Source organism: Podarcis liolepis, assembly GCF_965112155.1.
Source record: "Podarcis liolepis genome assembly, chromosome: 10".
Classification (NCBI taxonomy): Eukaryota; Metazoa; Chordata; class Lepidosauria; order Squamata; family Lacertidae; genus Podarcis; species Podarcis liolepis.
The window spans coordinates 46,103,452-46,123,904 of NC_139562.1; the positions used below are offsets into that span (position 1 = coordinate 46,103,452).

Here is a 20,453-nt window from a genome sequence, read left to right on the forward strand (position 1 = left end):
CCCCAAAGTTGCTCTAAGATCCACAATAGAAAAAAACCCCCACTACCTGGATTATGCCTGCATTCCCACCCACCCACTGCTGTGGGACTAACAGCGGCTTGCAGAAGAGGAGACAATTTATGTTATGTACTGAAGTTTTCACCCTGGGCCAGCAGTGGGATACTGTAGATAGTTATGCAAATGAAGGATCGAAAGTGACGTTCAGTGATTGGCTCGTTACAGAATATGGTTACTGTTGCATTCTAGTGGAGCTCTATATAAGCAGGCTGACTGAGCTCCTCAGTTCAGTTCTGTTCCAGCTTACAAATAAAGAGCTGCTTTGGAAGAATTGCTGTGTCGTCTGATATGTTCGCCCACAACTTAACAATTTAGATCAAGAGAATTCACTGGAAGAGTTAAACACCGTAACTATATTCTGAGGCCTTGGCAGGTGCTTCCAGACTGTAGCTGTTTTCAAAAGAGATTCAATCACATCCAGGCAATTTTGGCTTGCCCAGTTAAAACTGATTTGGAGCTCTTGAGCAACAAGCTCACTCCTCCCCCTCCAATATTGGATCTCCCTTGCAATAAGGAAAAGTGATGGGGAAGCAATTGCTTAATGCAAACAAATTATTACTCAGTTCTGGGCTGGCACATACATTATATCACAGCATTTTTATGATGTAGAATTCTGAACCAGCTAAAGCTCCTACCACCCTTTCTAAAGCTGCTCGCTCCCTTTTACTAGCTTCCTCTCAACTTTCACATCCAATTTAAGGGCACTTTTTCATTTCTGTCCTGCAACCCTAGTCAAGCCACACATTTGCAGCAAGATGCCAAAAGAGCCAAGTCTGCTGTTTACACTTCAGTCTTCACCACATCAACACTTTAATCTCAGTGGAAGTGACTTTAATTCTATTATAACCCTTGACACAGGTTCACACCTGCTTACTGGGCTGTTAAAAAGTCTGCATCTGGCAAACACGGTGAAGGATTGGGGAAAGCACACTGAGCGACCTCATTTCACAATTCAAGACATTTCAGTGAAACAAGTTAAGGAGGTTATCATGGCTTTATTCTGCACGCATTGTTATTTCTCCCTACGGTATATATTTAAAGACTTGATTCAGGATCTACTCCCGGTTTTTAAAATGTCCTGAAGAGTTGGCAGAATTTGGAAGCAACAATTGAGGGCGGGGTCAAGAGAATGATGAGGGAATATTCAGAGTGGGTGGTTAAGGGGTATTAGAAACACAGGTTAATCATCATGGGGGCACGTTCCATACGTAAAACTTCCTCCTTCACTTTCAAGGACATTTTCTTTCATAGATACAGTGGTACCTCGGGTTACAAACACTTCAGGTTACAGACTCCGCTAACCCAGAAGTAGTACCTCGGGTTAAGAACTTTACCTCAGGATGAGAACAGAAACTGCGTGGCAGCAGTAGGAGGCCCCATTAGCTAAAGTGGTACCTCAGGTTAAGAACAGTTTCAGGTTAAAAACGGACCTCCGGAATGAATTAAGTTTATAACCAGAGGTACCACTGTATATAACCTGGAATTTTACATTTTGGGTAAATAGAAGGTGACAGGTGACCACCAGTACCAAGGATGAAACCCAGCTTGGTTTCTATTCACTAGCAGCACTCTGGTCTGACAAAATGGCTGCCTAGGGTCCTGGTAAGGCCAATGAGGGGCCTTTCTGAGCTTCTGGGACCCATGACCAGTGCTTGAACTGGCCAACTGTTGGCATTGGGCCTGCCAGTGACGGAAATCTATCATCAATACCAATTCCTCTCTTGATTTGCCTGTCCTTGTCCCACAGAATGTATATGCAGTTACCTCACAGCAAAGCTAACAGGATTTGCCTAGAAAGATATTGGCTATGATGTGAACCAGGCTCCCCATCTTGCTGTCTGAAGAAACACTGCATTTCCTGAGGCCTTCAAAGGATTTCGAGAGGAGAGTCTTAACTTGCAAATGTTTTTGTCTTCATGCAGAAAGGCAATTGACGCGGTCGTAAATGGAGAAGACAGGCAATGAATGGTGTGAGAGGAATGCAAAGATAGGCTGTGTGTGTGTGTGTGCCCCATAGGTGTAAAGGCATATCTCCCAGTGTTTTGCTTATGACTGTACACTGAACTTTAAATACACTTTGATGGAAGACAGGGCCCTTTCATTCTGCAGGCGACTGTTTGGGCGCTACAGTATACAAAGCAAGAACATAATGCTGTTAGCTTTAAGCTGTGATATACTGGTAGCAAAGACACTTGATAGCTTCCCAGCCCCCCCCCCCAACCCCCCTTGTTAAATTAAGCCACCCACTGTGAATGCCTTTGCAGAAAGAACCTGGGGGGGGGAATCCTCCAGTGCTCTTCTCACTACATTCCTTTTGTTAATTGTAAAACCTGTCTGGTTATGACAGTGCTCTTCTGGAAACTTTCCATCCGGGCCGCTCCTCCCTAGGAACAGGAGAAGCCCAGCTCTCTCCTCATGTGTGTTTTCCTTGTGGCAGCCTTTGAAGTCCCCACTACCACCACAAACAGGAAGGAAAAACAAACCAGCCAATTCAAGGGTGGACGCAGAATGGCGCCAACATGGCAGATGATGTCGTCCACAGTGATGATCACTTGAACCCCATGGAGCTACTCGTGCTAAAACCAATAAACAAAACCACCTCAGAAAACTTACAGCCTCCTGCTCCCTTCTCATTGGTTCTTTCCTCCACCTGTTGTGCTTTATTAGCCTTAATTTTCCCAAGGACTCATTGATACCTATTTCTCAGATCCAGGGAAGTGCAAAGATGTGGCCGCCGTGTATGTCATCTTTGCTTTCGAATTCTGCACGCAGGAACGCAAGCCAATTTGGGTGAAAATATGTCAGAGCTCAGAATCTAGTTATGTGGCGTAAAACTCTTGTGTGTGACTTGATACTATTGTAGAAATCTCTGGCAATTCCAATTAAGCATACTCATGAACTAGGGCTCGGAAATATGTTTGCATGGGCCATTCAGGTTTGACAGTCCTGGACTAGACGGAACATTTATTTGCCTCCATATAAGGCAACCCCTTCTCCCCAGTTGCAGGGCAGTCTGTCAGATGAGAGAGAAACCCCTTTCCTCCTCTTGCAATGTACTGCATGCTTGATTGCTTGAATCAGTTCAAATATCTGCCAGCTGGAATAAAGCTATTCATTGATAAAAACAGTTAAAAACACTGCCCCAAGTGACTTAGTCCTTTGATTCTCCAGCACAAGCCAGCCATTGCTGAGGAAACATCAAGCCCAGATTCCAGAAGTGTAAAGTAAATACAATGCTGGCATGGTCAGGTATGAACATGACATTTGGTGATTTATATCCCTTGCTCAGAACACTCTACACAAGTGTGTACTAGTGTTCATTGTTCCATGCTCCAAGCTATACTTGAGGCTGGCCTCTGCAGAAAGAATTTGATTGAAAGCAGCCTAGTCAAAGAAGAAAAAGGGGGGGAAACCGCTCTGCCATAAAGCTAGTGTTTAATGTAGACTATGATCATGCAGGAACCGTTCCTGCTTCACTTAGCAGGACCCTAAGCCGCATCATAAAAAAAGAAACCTATTGATCATCTTTGAAAGAGCAAGGGCTCTTCATTTTAGCTGGTCCCTTGCAAGAGAAGAAAATGAGGTCATAGGAGTCAGCTGCCAAACATGCACATTTTAATTATTATTAATTTTGTGTGTGTGTGTGTGTGTGTACATCTTAAGGCCACCCTTTCCAAACTCTCTGGTAGGGCGGAATCTCAAAGTTGAACCTACGTGAAATCTGAGGACTAAATGTAAAGCTCTTGAATGTGTAATGCTTGCCCTGGCCTCGCTTTTTATTAGGTGAAACTTTGGAAGCGCAGCCGGGGTTTTTGGATGGCAGAGCTTGTTTCGAGTAATGCTGCTGCTGCTGCTGCTCCAATGTGAAAATAGCAGAATTGGTGATGAAAACAAAGAGGCTCTGACAACCTGGAATGGCCTTTGCCAACGTGGTGCCCTCCAGATTTTGGGAAGCTGTAACTCTTACCATCCGCATCCGGCACAGGCCATTTCACCCCTAAACTTCTAAAAATCTCCAGGCAGTGCTGGACTTCCCAATAAGCAGACTGAGTGCATGTTTAGGGCACCAGCAAAGCAGGGGCACCCCCACCTACTAAAGAGAGACTTTTAAAAAAGAAGAATTTGGCATTTGATTATGTCAAAAAAAGAGGAAATCATCATGGGAAACATCAGAACTTCTGTCCTCCAGGTAGACCTGGTGACCTAGAATATTCCAAAACTTCTGATGGACCCTCCAAAATCTGTACCCTTTCTGCTGACTCACTATTCATTTTCTTTAGTTCAAACTCCTTGAAAGATTGGGAGACATATCACAAGACTCGTATTACCAGACAATTCCAAGCACCTTTAGCAAACTACATAGAGTTGCATTTTGTGACTTTCTGTCTGGCCGTCAGGAGGACACACTGCCTATTTTAAAGCAGATTCAAACCACACACCCACAAAATCCTAGGAACTGTATACAATTCTCAGCACTTTTAACAATCTGCAATTCTCATGATTCTTTGGGAAGGAATACAGGCTTCAAATCAGCTTTCAAATGTACTGTGGGTACACAGCCCTGGTTTGCTTTGGTTTTAAGGTTAGTAGCTTTGAAGTACTTTTGGTGCAAAATGAGAGGTATAGATGTTTTGATTAAATAACTACTAATTCATTAGCCTACCCCAAGCCATCACAAAATGATAGGGTTAGAATTCTAAAACAAAGTTTAAAAACTCAGCAGTGCGTTATCCATCCATCCATCCCCAAACCTTTTCCTGTAACCAGCCAGAAAGGGTGGGAAATATCTCAGAAATCTGCCCCTCCAGCAGCTCCCAGCTGCTGCTGTAGGATACATATGGGACTCACACTGCACACAGTTTACTCCATTTAATTGTCTACAAGGAGAGTTGTATGAATGGCAACCTTTGAGTAAAAACAAAAAAAACACACCATTCCTGACTTATGGCCATCGCTGAAGTCTGCAATTGGCATAGCATGAACATAGCATGAAATGATTTGTACATTGCCCCCACTATGGAATCAAATAACATTAAGGATTAAAATAGTTCTGCACAATAACTGCAATCCCAGTTATGTAAATTCTCCTGTCACTTTTGTCTTCGTACTGCAGTTCCAGCAATTTTATGTCAATAAAACGTAGACCTGTTGTTGCTGGGTTGTTGTTTTTTTTTTTTAAAAAAAGATTTAAATGGCCAATTGACAAACTGTTCACCACTCAAACCCTCCTGCTATTAAACAATCCTTGGTTTGAATTGCGCTCTTTAAAGACTCAACCAGAATGAAATAATGGCATAAAGTGCTGGTACAGTGTTCCAAGAGAAGCAAAGAGAGAAAAGAAAAGAAAAAAAGGTTCTTATATATACCAGTTCTTGCCAAGTGGCATTTAAAAGTTTGAAACAAAGGGTTCTGTATTCACATTGTTCACTTCACCAAATAACAGCAAGCTATATAGTCATATTCCATCAAGCAATTTGTTGCAAGTGCAAAATCATGCACTCAGATTCATGCCCATACAACCGCCCTTAATGTCATGAACTGGCAGAGCACAGAGGAAGGGGAAGAGGATTTTGGAGAGGGGTGTAGCAACAAGCTGAAAATGGGGAAAGGGAGGTTAGGGACTTAGGAGGTACTCACAGGACATCAGAAGACATCAAAGGGGCAGCTGATAGTTCACAGGAGCTAGGGGAAGGCACCAGGACCAGACATGTCTACATCTTCCCAGACATGGTGGGCTCTGAGGTGTCAGGAAGAGCAGGAAGTGCAGGGCAGGAGACTGAGGCAGCCCAGCTCACTACTGGACCAGGTGGAGATCACTGGACTCATTAGCTTGATTAGGCTCAAGGCAAATGAGGATCACCTGCTTCATCAAGTCTCCACAGTGTGGCTGCTCAGCTGAAGCCAACTCAGGTGTAGCAATCAAGATTGAGAAGGAGAAAAAGGAAGCAAAGGCAGAAACTCTGTGTCTGCTCAACTTTCTCTGTTGATGGACCATGGATTGGCTGCTTCAGGAATTCCACTGGCCTGGGACTTTGGGACTGATCCTGGGTGTTTCAACCCTGGATCTTCTCCAGAGGCAGGAACCTGACCTTGCAGATTGACTTTGGACCTTGCTCATTGGACCTGGACTGGTATTTGGCTGTTTGGACTGTCCGACTACTCTCCAGTGTTGCCCAGGACTTATCTTTGGGTACACCGGGGCTCAGGACACTTAACCAAAGGACCATTCTGATCAACTTAAATAGGCCACAGTTGCATTCTTCTGTACACATATTCAGGAGTTCCGTGTTTGCACCAGCAGCTTCACAGAGCATTTTTGCCTTCCCCTATCTATGGCTCCTTCCCTCATTGCTCCCATTAACGCAAACAGAAACCAAGTTGGAAGGGGAGGGGAGGGATAACAAGAACAACCTTCTTGATCTGTCCTCTGGTGCCAGCATAGATCTTCCCTTGAAATCTCACATGTTTTTTGAATTCTTACACTGCCATGGAATTGAGCCATGAGGGAAAAGCAGCTGTAAGAGTCAAACCAGAAACTATGTCATATTTGGACATCATGGTAAACGTTGCATGAAAAAAAAATTAAGATGTGTCTGTGTGAAAGGACTGGTTGGAGTTACTTGTTTTAAAAAATAATAAAATGCAAAGCCAAGCACATGGCACACTGCATATATATGTGTGTGTGTGTGTGTATATATATTCTCAATTAATTTAACCTTAGAGAGTTCCTGAAGAACTCTGGCAGTGAACTTAAAGACCCACCAACATTTGTGTGGTGGGAAAAGAAGGTGGGAGCATGAAGTTTCCATTTACCTTTCAGCTTCTCAGATCTGGGTTTATGCTATGTAGGGAATTTCACACTAAGACAAATGAGCAAATAGCAGCTTGCTGGGATTAGATAATTAGAGTAACAGCCACCTCCATTTAGAAACCCAGCAATGTCAAGGAAAAAATAATTGTGGCCTAAGCCAGATCCACCTGAAAATATCATTTTCTAGATCCAGATGTTAACGGGCTGGTATATTATGGTCTTAATTAAAAGTTTGAAGTATTGTGGAAACATGTTGACCTTCAAAAGCCTTAATGGCTTCAGCCCTGTATACCTGAAGGACCATCTCCACCCCCACCATTCAGCCCAGACACTGAGGTCCAGCTCCGTGGGCCTTCTGGCTGTTCCCTCATTGCAAGAAGTGAAGTTACAGGGAACCAGGCAGAGGGCTTTCTCAGTAGTCATTCCCACTCTTTACAACAGCCTTTACCAAAGCTGTCATGGGGTTTGAAGATGCTCGAACTCAGGACGAAAGGGAGAAACGTGCTAAGAGGAAGGCACGCTTGGCAAACCCTCACCATGATCAACTCCCGCCCGGAAACCTATGTCCCCACTGTGGAAGGATGTGCGGATCCAGAACTGGCCTCCACAGTCACTTACGGACTCACTGTTAAAACAGTGTTTATGAAAGACCATCTTACTCGGCTACAAGTGATTGCCAAAGGGGAAGAAGAAACCCATGCTATGGAACACCCTTCCATTAGATGTGAAGGAAATAAACAATTTTCTGACTTCTAGAAGATATCTGAAGTCAGCCCTGTATAGGGAAATTTTAAATGTGTGATGTTCTGTTGTGTTGCTGTTGTTCTTTTATGCTGGAAGCTGCCCAGAGTGGCTGGGCAGGGAACAGAAAATTATCATCATCATCACAACAACAGCAACAACACTGAATAAACATGTGGAGAATTGTGCCACACAATTATTAGGTTTAGATGATCTCTGATATTTTTAAAAATAAGACCTAATTTGTAAGTACTGAGGAAAATGGGCTTAATTTCTTTCAAAGCTCAAATAACTTCAGTAAAGGATAATGTACTGATATTTTAAATATTTTTTAGATCATATGCTTGTTCAGATTAATTCTTGTCTAAATAACATCATATAATTTCTACCCTATTTTGCAGATTCTTTACAAATGGATTTGTGTGCCTGCAGTCCATATAAAGCAAGAGGTTTTTTAATGTACTCACACAACCAAGGACTCTGTGGCACATTCAAAAGAGCAGTAAATTAAGATTACAGCCTATTTTTAAGGACGTTATTTTTCCAGAAATGTTTATTTAAAATTTAAACTGTTATTTCTTCTTGGGGTTTTTTTAAGACCTGTTGGAAGGGTGTTAAGGGAAAAAAAGAGCACTGTGGTTTAAAAATCAGCATTCATGATTAAACAGCAGATATATTTCATGAAAATTGCATAGGTTTTTAATACAAGATTATGAATGAGTCCTAATGTATAAATTATATTAGATTGAATTTCAGAAAGTATTTAAAGTATGTCTATGCAACCTTGGGAGGTCTTTTCAATAACAGTGGTTATGAAGGACAGACTTTTTTTTTTATGAAAACATTGGTCCGGGCTTCTTGAAAAATGTTGTACATCTTTGCGGCTGACATTTTAGTTCTTTGGAATTAGCTTTGAAAACAGCCAAAAATGAAATATTTCACAGTACAATTCTTCATGCATATCTTTAAATAAAGCTGGCAATTTCCCTCAGAGGTTCTGAAGTAATAATACTATCTTGAGCTGAAAAACATTTTGCAGCTTGGAGGCAATATAAAAGCCTAAGTTATCCTATTCCTCAAAAAGTGTGTTCTTACCTCATGTCTAGCCTTTTAAGGCAGCGATTCCCTCAGCTGATTCTAGGGGATCTCAATGTATTACCTTGTAAACAATCCCAGATTTGGTCTTTTACAAGCCTCTTGTAGTTGGCTCCTTACTCTACTGACCCTGATAAAAACAAGCTGTTTGATTCCTGAGCAGAGTGCAGTAACGTTCAGAGTTTTCTCTGCATAATGGTAAACATATTGCGATTATATATTACAAAGGGAAGCATGGTGCATTCTGGAAAGAAATGTCTAGGTCTTACCTTTAAAATTGTGTTTCTGACATAACCGGCAGCAAATGGGTTGGATCCGGATCAATAAGACTTAAAGCCATGGCTAACTTTTCACATTGATTTCAGTAGAAACTAAGTGCAATTACCGTATTTTTTGCACCGTAACACTCACTTTTTTCCTCCTAGAAAGTAAGGGGAAATGTCTGTGCGTGTTAGGGAGGAAATGCCTACGGGTGGCATGCCTACGGATTTTCCTCCTCTAAAAACTATGTGCGTGTTATGGTCGGGTGCGTGTTATAGAGCGAAAAATACGGTAATTTAGGCTGTGTGTACACGCCAGCCCTTTAAAGCTCATTTGAAGCATATTCATTCCCTCAAGGTATTGTGGGCGCTGCAGTTTGTTAAGAGTTGCTGGGAATCGCAACTCTGTGAGGAGAAAACTTCAGTGCCCAGAATTCTTTGAGGGAAAGAATGTGTTCCAAACATGATTTAAAGGCATAGGTCCAGATTCAAGGAGGAAGTCCCACTAACAGAAGCCTATGCAAGGACTTCCACTAGCTCAATGGAGCTTTTTGGCACTGTCCAGGATGACAGATCATCCTTGACCGCCTTCCCTATAAAGAATGATGTGGGAAAGGGCTGTGTTTCGCCCCCTACTCTCTTTGGCATATTTTTCTCCCTGTTGCTTTCCCAAGCCTTCAGCTTGACTGAAAACAATCACAATGCTTGGAGAGAGATGCCTTCATCTGCCCTACCTGCAACAAAACATGTCTCTACGGCCACAGCAGGCGCTGTAACTCTCTGCATGTTCCTGCTCCTTTTCACTTGGCATTGGCAACGGCGGGGGTGGGGTGAGAGAACCCCCAGAACAGCATGCAAGGAAAGGGAGGGGGGGTCATTTCATCTGGCAAGCTGGAATGCTTTCACATTTCAATAATGAGAATGTTTCTGACTTTACAGTTCCAGGAGATCCTTGTGTTCTATGAGAAGAAGGTTGTATGTGCATGTGTTATGAGATTTTTTTTTCTTTTTAAAGTGAAGAATTATACAGGCAAAAGTGACTTCAAAGGCTTAAATACAATGGGTTATATCCAACAAAGTCATCCTGTTCATGCAACGACTTTCAGTTATGCAATGAGACTACCTCCCCTTCTCTCCTCTCTGTCTCCCCACCTCTGTTCTGGGGAGTCCCTCTACCCTCTGGAATTGATTTGTGGTGCATGAGGGGCATGCAGGGAGAAGAAGAGGAAGTCCCGTTGTGTGGGCAAAAGGCCCCTGCACAGACAGGATGACTTTGTTGAGTGCAGCCCAATCATCTAGTCATTGTGAATACATGTTTCATGGCAGAAAAAGGACTCCTGCAAAGTGAGCAGGAAATGTCATTGCAGACCTCTTTGAAACATCACCGTTATTAGTCTGAATACACTTTTAGGATAGTGAGAACAGATTAACCATCTGTGTCTGTAAACAAAGATCTGGTAGGTAAAGGTAAAGGACCTGTGTACCCCTGGACTATGGGGTGCGGTGCTCATCTTGCTTTTCAGGCTGAGGGAGCCAGAACTTGTCCACAGACAGCTTTCCAGGTCAAGTGGCCAGCATGACTAAACCACTTCTGGCACAACGGGACACCGTGATGAGTGCCAGATTGCATGGAAACGCTGTTTCCTTCCTGCTGCCACAGTACCTATTTATCTACTTGCACTGGCATGCTTTTGAACTGCTAGGTTGGCAGAAGCTGGGATTGAGCTATGGGAGCTCACCCCGTCGTGTGGATTCGAACTGCCGACCTTCCGATTAGCAAGCCCAAGAGGCTCAGTGGTTTAGACCACAGCGCCACCCAGCAATGCATCCGTCCACCCATCCAATCGTGCTTTTAGAATTCCACTTTCCAGTTACACTGTGGCCTCTTCAGCAGGGGTTGGAAACCCTTTTACTTAGGAGAGCTGCATGCCCTCAGGGATGTTGTGTCAGCATTGGTGCAAGGCAACACCTGCTCTCTCTCTCTCTCTCTCTCTCTCTCTCTCTCTCTCTCTCTTTGCCACCCTTCTTGGTAGTGGCACCCTCCCTTCATATGTCAAGGAGATAAAGAATTACACAACTTTTAGAAGACATCTGAAGGAACCCCTGTATTAAGAGGTTTTTAACACTTGATGTTTTTATTTTTTATTTAGATATGCTCTAAGCCAGCCAGAGTGGCTGGGGAAACCCGGCCAGATGGGCAGGGTATAATGATAATAATAATAATAATAGTTGTTGTTGATGTTGTTGTTTTTGCCCTACCCTTAGCGCACTTCCAGGAGCAGAACAGGTCACTCTTGCCAGAGGTCTGAATTTTTTGTACAAAGCTTGCCCCGCTCCTTCCATTGCTTCATCCGGGCTCTTCCCAGCCATGTGGAATAAGGTCAAGGACCACTGAGATGAAAGTACCCAACCCAGCACAGCAATGCTTTGAGGGACTAGGTTGAAGGAAGGTCTTTATCCCTTAGCAACGAAACCAGTTGCAGAGCAATAGCAACCACAGAAAAAGCTGAAAACCAGGTGCGAGCTGCCTGATTGCTGCAAACAAGCACACCCTGAGAAAACGGGCAACCTTTCCCACATGGAAAGCTGGTCAACTGTACTCATCCAGACTGCGATACATTTCTCCTGGAAACAAACGACCTGACCTAAAGAAGAAAGGAAACATAAAACCCAACCACAAGCTTTTAAAAAAGCAATGCATAGATTCCCTACAGGCCAGAGGTACAGCTGCATCTTACCACAAAAAGGGTGGTGACGCTGGGAGTTTAGCAACCAGTATGTATCCATCACAAAAGATAATAAGGAACAGTGGTGTTCTCTGGAACAAGCATATGTTAAATGACTATAAAAGCTAGTTCCTATAAAGTTCCATCACATGGGGGCGGGTTAGACGGCACACCATATGCATTCAAAGGACAATGGGATTATGCCTGAGAGCAATGACACCCCCCCTTTCCTGAGACAGGCCATGTTGCTCTGTTGGCTAGCCATGCATCCTGCCCAATGGTCACGCCTTCCACCATTTGCGTGTTTAGCATGCTTGAAAAGAGGTACTACTGGGGGGACGGGACAATGTTCTCCTCTGCCCACTCACCACAGCAGGAGGAGTACTTTCTGGAGGAAGACATCCACAGCAAAAAGAATCAGCAACTGAGCTTGTGCTTTGAATTGATCAGCTAGAAAGGCCCTAAATATTTTTTACATTAAAAAGCAAACAAAACAGGGGAAACAAGTCTAAATTGTTATTATCTTATACGGTGCAATTCTAGACATTTCTACTTAGAAGCAAGCCACACTGAGCTAATAGGACTTACGCCCCGATATGTATGTGTAGGATTGCAGCCATAGTGACTCCTATTTTTATGGCATATAGTGAGTGCAATGATATATTACTTCTTTCTGGTGTTTTATCACTAGGGGAAACTCACCAGCCTTTTATGCTCAACCTAACTTTCAGTAATTGACCATGGTTGTAAAATGTCTCCAACAGGCAAATACACACTGTTGCTCCACATCACTCTCATGGACTGAAAATGCCAATTATTTTTCACATTCTATGTACGTCATTCAGTAGTTGGAATTGCTCCCTATCTTGCCCAGAGTATCAGTTAGGATGGACAAAACTGCCCTTTGGCCAGGTCACTGTTTGGTTTAGGACATCCTGTTTGTTTGGATGCAGTCATCTGACGACGCCCACCATGCCTGCCGTCATTTTAAAATGTAAACAGGGTCTGGCATCTTGTGACCTTATGGCCAGGAGAGCCTCACCTGAGTAATGTAAACAAGGCTATTTTGAAAGTGGGCTTTTAAGCTTTAATCTCTCTTCCAGGAACAAAGGAATTTCGGTGTTCTTTAGGGAGAGCAATTTATAGTAGACCTTCCTGCTTGTAACCATATGAGTCAATAAACTAAGGTTACCAGAGTTTTTTCAATCAATCCGGGGACACTTTAATTAATTAATTAATTAATTACTACACGTTTGGGATGTTGATGCTGCAGTGATGGCGGTGGCAGAGGGGTGGCCACAGCCTTGACCTCAACCACCATGTCTCCCCTTCCTCCGAGGCTTCTATCTCCTTTCTCCATGAGCCTGGGCAGCCCCTGAGTTGTTGGTTCTTTGGTGGTGGTGGTGGGTCAGGCGTGGAAGGCGGAGGAGGGCTGAGAGCAGCAGCTGTGGCAAGGCTCGGGCAGTGCGATGCCTCCCTTCCCATCGGAGCAGCCCCAGTCACATTCCTACTTGCGTGCAAGCAGGAGGGAGCAGGGATCCCTCAGCTGGGAAGGGAGGCTTCACACTGCCTTTCGGAGCAGCCCCATCCCAACTCCTACTTGTGTGCAAGCCAGAAGGGGCAGGGATCCCTCAGCTGAGAAGGGAGGCTTCCCGTTGCCTAACTGAGAGATCTCTGCCCCCTCCTGTGAAGCCTCCCTTCACAGCTGAGACATCCCTGCACGCAAGTAGGAGTTAGGAGACTGCTCCAATAGGCAGCATGAAGCTTCCCTTTAAAACTTAGTTGCTGGGGTCGGGGAAAGTGGAGGCAGCCCGGAAGCTGCATCTGAGAGCCCCTGCACCGGCATCATATGGGGACTTCCGAGCAGCTCCTGAAGCCAGCCAGAGCCAACTGCTCTGGGCTGCTGAGACTGCCACTGCTGCTTTTCCCGGGGACATTCCGGGGATGGAATTTGTCCGGGGACTTATTCACAAATCCGGGGACTGTCCCCGGGAAACGGGGACGTCTGGTAACCCTACAATAAACTCCACTTCTACAATTCCAGTGAAGTGGGGGGGGGTAACGGCATTGTCCAAAGGCCCGTTTTGGGGGTTTTAATCCATGACAAAAAGTATCCTCATTGGAAAAATAGGCAGAAGAGATTTTATTTCATAAGATAAAGCTTGTTGCTTCTGAAAACTAGTCAGGTAACAGCCAAGGTTTCAGGCTGTTGAAAGAGGTGCTCAGACAGATCAACCTCAAACGCATCTCCTTTAAAATCCCCGGGCAGAATGATTGGATTGTGCATTCAGAAATTTACATGGATGCTTCCCACAAATATAGCAAGTGCATCATCCATGCAAGAATCATCCACGATAGTGCTGTCTCTCATTCTGCTGGTACAAGGATTTCTCCTTGTATAATGGAAGTGTCCCCCCCCCCCATTCCCTTATCATTTGTTCTAGGGGTTCCACCAACCCCATGGAGCAGATTTGGGTAGGTTACAGGGCATGTTTGGGGAGAAGAGGGGGATCCCATTTTGCAAGTGGAAATCAGTGTGCTGACACGGGACACAATAGTTGAATACCCCTCTTTGGGTTGTATCCAATGGTAGTTCCACTAGGAGCAGATCCTTTGAAAATAATGGCCATTACTAACCTAGATCTATGAATTTCAGTGGGTATACTCTGGGTATAACATAGTTGGATACAACTCTATCTGCTGCACATGGCTGCAGAGTTTCTCATAATATGAAAATGCAACTATGTCCTTTTTAAATAGCATGTACGCAGCACAAAGGGTTGTATAAAGATTCTTTGTCGATAGAGGCAAGCATGCTCCAGTATCTCCTGTGCAAGAACTGTTACTAAGAAGTTGTACCACAATACAAAAGCGAGACTGCCTCCTGGCATTCCCATCATCGGTTGCACCCACTGCCCCTCGATAGTCCTCCTAATATTTGACAATTAACAACTTAATGGATGCACCAGCAGTTCTCAGGGAATGTCAACATGACAGCTGAGTTGAGACCACCACAAAAGCTCCCTTTTCACCCAATTTTTGTGTTGCTGATTTCTCAAACTGAGCTTATCTGCAAACAATAGGGCATTCCAAATCTGTTTCCCTAGACACCAATCCGCAAGAAAACATCTCTAGCCAAATTATTCAGCTGTAGTTTAGAACTTCTTTGGCAAGACTTCCTTTTAATAAGCAATGTGCTATCTTTATGGAACAGACCCAAAGAACACAATAGCGTACACGAAACGCTAAGATCTTTTTCTTTCTGTCTTTTTGCTAAGGTGGAGGCTGAGTACTTCTGTCAGTGCTCCTTCCCCTAAGTTATATCTGAATCCTTGAAAATATTTTCCCAGGGTCATCACCACATGCAGGAATTGGGGTGTGCTTTATCCCTTTGCTCCACCTATTCATCTTGGAAAGGATGCTGGAGCTCAAATGTTGATGTGTCACTGCTACTGACAGGTGAGGAAAGGGGCTGGGGCACAACGCAGCTGCAGGCACAATATCATAACCATTAAAAACAGAGGCATTTATTTATAAATTAACTTTATTATATACCCAGCGTACAAGAAATATATTAAAAGATACCCTTCGTTGAAAAATCCAACACTATTGTCTCAAAAGCAAACCATAATTCTGAGGAAAAGTTTGATTTTTTTCCAAAATGAATAAAATACTTTTATTTTTCACTTTTTCCCCAAGTATCTTTGATATTTATATATTAAGCTTTGCAAATCTCTATATAATATAGATTGGATACTATAAAATACAGTTCTCTGTTCTTATATAATTTGTATTCAGTAGTTGCACGCACCCATACAACACAAAGAATGAAGTCCAAGCAATGGGCTCCCTGCTTATTTATTGTGCTCACCTTCTGAGATCCTCTGCCAAGGACATAAACAAGATGACCTGCATTTGAGTTTTGCAATACCAGTCATACTTATATCCCCTACTAGCATTAATAGTGAAAAATGTTGCCCAGTGTTCCGTACAGAGAAAGAACAATGGCTTTCTTCTGCTAACAGTGTTCCACTCTTATAGATCACATACACCTAGCCATATTGATTCAGTTCATTGCATTCCATATCCTGCAAATATAAATCTACCGATGGACAGCTGGCATTATTGCTCATTGAAGTTTTAGTAATATATTTATTTAATGCAAGACAGAAATATGCTGAAACTCGATAACCCTTAACTACAGCAGAGATCTGAAAAGCAAAATGCATGTAGGCTCCACGTTTTTACAAATGTTGCATATTAGAGATTTATGGCAGAAAATGTGATAGGAGAAAACTCACTTCTCTTCCAACAAAGGCAAGGAATAGGAACAGCCCTTTGGGAGAGGGAAATAAGCAAAAGAATGACATGAAGCATAGAAAATTCTCTGCCATTGTAAAGGAAGGACTGCACAAACTTGAAAGTACATAATTGCATACATGAACAGTGATGCTAACAGGAGTAATTGTTCTCTTATGCATATGGTTGCATTCTGAAGTTCTACATCTGTCTATTCTTCAATTATATTAGCAAACACATTTTTTCTCTCACTTTTGAGCTATAAGGCTATGAAGGTAGTAATTTCAACCTATTGTACAGGTTGTTAGATATGTCAGGTAGTATGTTTGCTATTGATATTGAAATTGAATATTCTACAACAAAATTTTCTTAAACAGTACAGTACTTGTATCGAGTTTAGAAAATGCAGCTATTCTCTGCTTCAACCATATATATATATGCACACACACTACCTATAGACAGTTTTCTTGCAGTGTAAAAAAGGAAGTTTCAGCACAAAGTAGATGGCCATATCCTTAGAAGGCTTAAAAATGTCTAATCTGATCTCACTAAAGGGCTTGGGACAAGTTTCCACTTAAAACTCTTCGTGGACATGTCTACTTCTTGCTGCATTTCTTAATGTTTTGGTTGTCGGCTTTGTGCATTTCCTGTACACACATGTGCTCAGAAAATAAGACTGAGCACACATACAAGCTGGAAAATAGTAAGGTTATTCTTCAAGCAGCACACTGCTGTAAATTTGCACATGAGAAGGCACAGCCACTTGGTGCTTATAATTGCACATTGAAACTGCTTGAAAGAAAGGGAACTGCATCCCTTCTAATGCCTGTCCAAACATTGTAAGGGGGAATTGTAGGGAAGTTTGTACCTCTTCAATGAGGTATTCACTTTCCCAGGACAAAACCTGAAAGCGGAGCAGTAATTAGCAACATTACTACATGCTCCAAAGCGCGACCCACAAAACAACTAGTTCATGCTACACTGTGAATCCTCTTTGGCTCATTGATGTTTTGTTTTTGCAGGACCCTCATTAGGGGCATAGTAAAACAAGTGACCTACTATTCGCTTTCACCCACTTCTGGCTGATAGACCAGGCCTGTAAAAGTGCTGGTTGCTACTGGTTGAAACAAACAGGTTTCCATCCACATTCGTTTAAATACTCATCGCAACTTGAAGGAACAGACTCAGGGGCAAAGGCCTGCTATCCACTCCAGCTGGCCCTATCACAGCAAAAGGATGGGCTGGATATGACCCACTGCTCTTTAACCAACACACACTTCCATAATGGAGGTTGGGTGATGTGTCAAATGGAAAGATGGTAGAGTACACATGTCATGTAAATCAGAACAAAATCACTGAAGTAATGAGATATTAAGAGACTTCTGTATATACACTACAGTTCTGCAATGAATGAACTACAGCCTGCTCCCTCATAAAGGAGGAGGGATATTACTCAAACCTATTTTAACAAAGCACTAAGTGGAGATTAATAACCCATAGTGCTAAATACCCTTTTGTTATGAGGTTCCCCACTGCATGTAAGTTGACAATTATTTAAGTGTGATTATATAACAAAAATACATTGGCACACACAAGGCCTCGTTTTGATACACAAAAAAACTGATAGTGCAGAATATCCCTAAAAGGTTTTGTGTTTTTTTTAAAACATATAAGGTAGAAGGCAATTTAGAATAACATTCTTTAAGAGTCATCTAGGAAAATAAGCTTTGTGAGAAACTATCTCTCTTCTACAGCTCTGTCTTGTCTGGTTGGGCAGAAGTCGCGCTGATGCTTCCTTCTCCAGCATGATTCTTGTCTGCAGACTCAAAAGACAATGAAGCTGAATTTATGCAGTATCGTTTGCCGGATGGACGAGGCCCATCGTCAAAAATATGTCCAAGGTGAGCACCACACTGAAATAGAAGAGCATAATTTGTATTCATTAGTAAGTATCAATAAGTATAATGAAAACACTTTTAAAAACAACAACCTGTAATAGTATACGGGCTTCTCTTTGAGAGTCACAGATACAGGCTTCATTTTGAAGTTTAAATTTCATCAGGAGGTAAAGCATTTGAGGATCAACCATTGCCTTTTTTCCAGTTGCTAGTAATGTGAAAATATAAGCTGTCATCCAAGAGAGGTCTGGTTTCTACAAATGGACTCCAGACATGTACAGTTTGATGCCAACATCTGAAAAGAGAATGTGCTTATCATGCAGGCTTAGAGCCACCAAGGCATGTGAAGTACCAATGCTAAGTTGTGGTATCAAAACCTGAACATGCCAAAAGGCAGGTTGAGGCCTGAACAACATATTCTGACTAAACACTCTTGGGGGGGGGGGAATCCAAAATATTTATTATAGCAATACCTTTATTAGGCCAACCAAGTTAACATCTACATGAAACTGCTGAGTGGGGTCATTCAGAGTTTTGGAGTACATTGTCCACAATATGCTGATGACACACAGCTCTGCTTCTCCTTTACATCTGCAGGTGAGGCAGTGGATGTGCTGGACCATTGTTTTGCCTTGATTGGATGAGAGCCAACAAACTGAAGCTCAATCCAGATAAAACAGAGGTGGTCTGCCCATTTTGCATTGTTCAAGTAAATGCATCAGTATTGGTCATAATCTTTAAAAAAATCAAAGGTGGAAAGATTTTGACTGATGTTTTGGTGTTTAAGACTGAACATACTGAATTATGTGTTTAATTTTAAATGAATTCACATAATATTGAAGGGTGTGTGCATGCATGCATGCAAATGTGTTTAATGATTTGAATTATTCATAATAAAATTATTGAAACATTTTTTTAAAAAAAAAAAGACTGGCAGCTGAAATAAAAGGCGGGTGCAAGAGTGAGCCCACAAGGCCAGAAAGGAGCAAGTTTGCACGGGCTTTATCTTTTCCTTGTAGCAAAAACTTTTAAACAGCTTTTGAAGTCAGCTCAGGTCATGGAAGAAGAATCCAAAGAATTATGCACACATGCTAGGCAAAAGGAATTTGGCTAATCAAACATGTAACTTTCAGGTTACAAATACTTGTTAATGCTTTTGTGACTCATGTTGGGGGGAAACACCTTGTACATCTATAAGCAAATTCTTAGAAGAGAGTTCCCAGGTGTTGTTATCCGAGTCATTTTCCCTCCAGGGCCTTTGAACTCCAGTAACATGACACTGTGAAGCAAACTTAAAATACTGAAGATACCACAGGATGATTCCAGGGCAAACAAGTGATCAATCAGGAATAAAGAAACAAAGCAAGAATCACAACAGAAGGGAATTTCTGGAATGGCAGACAAATACACATGTATGAAGTGTGGTTTCAGTCTACTACCCCTACATTTCCTTGCAGAAAGTTAATGACTGTAATTTTCTTCTGACACTCCAATGCGAAAGAAGTTAAGCAGCAATTGGATGCCTGACCAATTTAGCTTTCCCTCTTAAAAAAAAAAAAGTTTTTCCAAATAACTCTTTGCATCAACCCGCTTCAACTTGATCAGCTTGATCAACCCGGAAATGCGATGCCTCATAGTATTGGTCAATCTTATATCAATTGTGTTTGTACCCACACATAAAAGCAATTCCACTGAAGGCTCCGTTCATACTTGCTAAAATCTCGTATGCAAAGAAAGGTCTTGTAGTCACAGCTGCATGGAGGGAGAGAGGACTAGACCATGCAGCTTCCCAGGGGTGATCATGGAACACAGGATACTACACTACACTACACTACACTACACTACACTACACTACACTACACTACACTACACTACACTACACTACACTACACTACACACATATACATACACCAATGCACCACTATGTTCAAGAGAAGCTGTGGGGGGGGGGGCAGTGGGTTCATATATTACAGCTCTCCAAACAGCTGCAACTTTAGGTCTGCACCATGGTGGTGGTTAATTTATGTAAAATGGGCTGCAGGGTGCTATTCAACTAAGTTTTACTCAGAGCAGACCCACTGCTATTAATGGAGTTGAGTTAGCCATCTTCTGTCATTTCAATAGGTCTACCTTGAGTAAACCTTAGTTGACTACCAACTGAGAGTTTGCAAAAAAATTCAGTCTTTACCATAAGCAGGAAAATAGAGAGATTGCAAACTGGACTGACTGACAGGAGCGATAATTGTGTCACTGCTCAATTCATACAACCCTAGTGGCATGCTGTAGACATGGGCTGAGTGGATCTGGAACTACAGAGAATTTGGCGCATGTATTTGTGTGAAAGGGACGCGGGTGGCACTGTGGGTTAAACCACAGAGCCTAGGACTTGCTGATCAGAAGGTCGGCGGTTTGAATCCCTGCGGTGAGCTCCCGTTGTTCGGTCCCTGCTCCTGCCCACCTAGCAGTTCGAAAGCACATCAAAGTGCAAGTAGATAAATAGGTATCGCTCCAGCAGGAAGGTAAACGGCGTTTCCGTGCGCTGCTCTGGTTGGCCAGAAGCAGCTTA

General features: G+C 42.7%; 1 protein-coding gene across 5 annotated transcripts in view; it reads right to left on the minus strand.

The window, feature by feature from the left end:
- Positions 1-15,216: 15,216 nt before the first annotated feature.
- MSRB3 (methionine sulfoxide reductase B3) overlaps positions 15,217-20,453 on the minus strand; it is a 58,118-nt gene continuing 52,881 nt past the window's right edge. For all 5 annotated transcript variants that reach the window (XM_083463777.1, XM_083463778.1, XM_083463779.1 and 2 more), the window contains one exon: positions 15,217-17,902. In XM_083463777.1, coding sequence (XP_083319903.1) covers positions 17,738-17,902 — 165 coding nt within the window. In that variant the 3' untranslated portion in view covers positions 15,217-17,737. The remainder of the gene's footprint in view (positions 17,903-20,453) is intronic.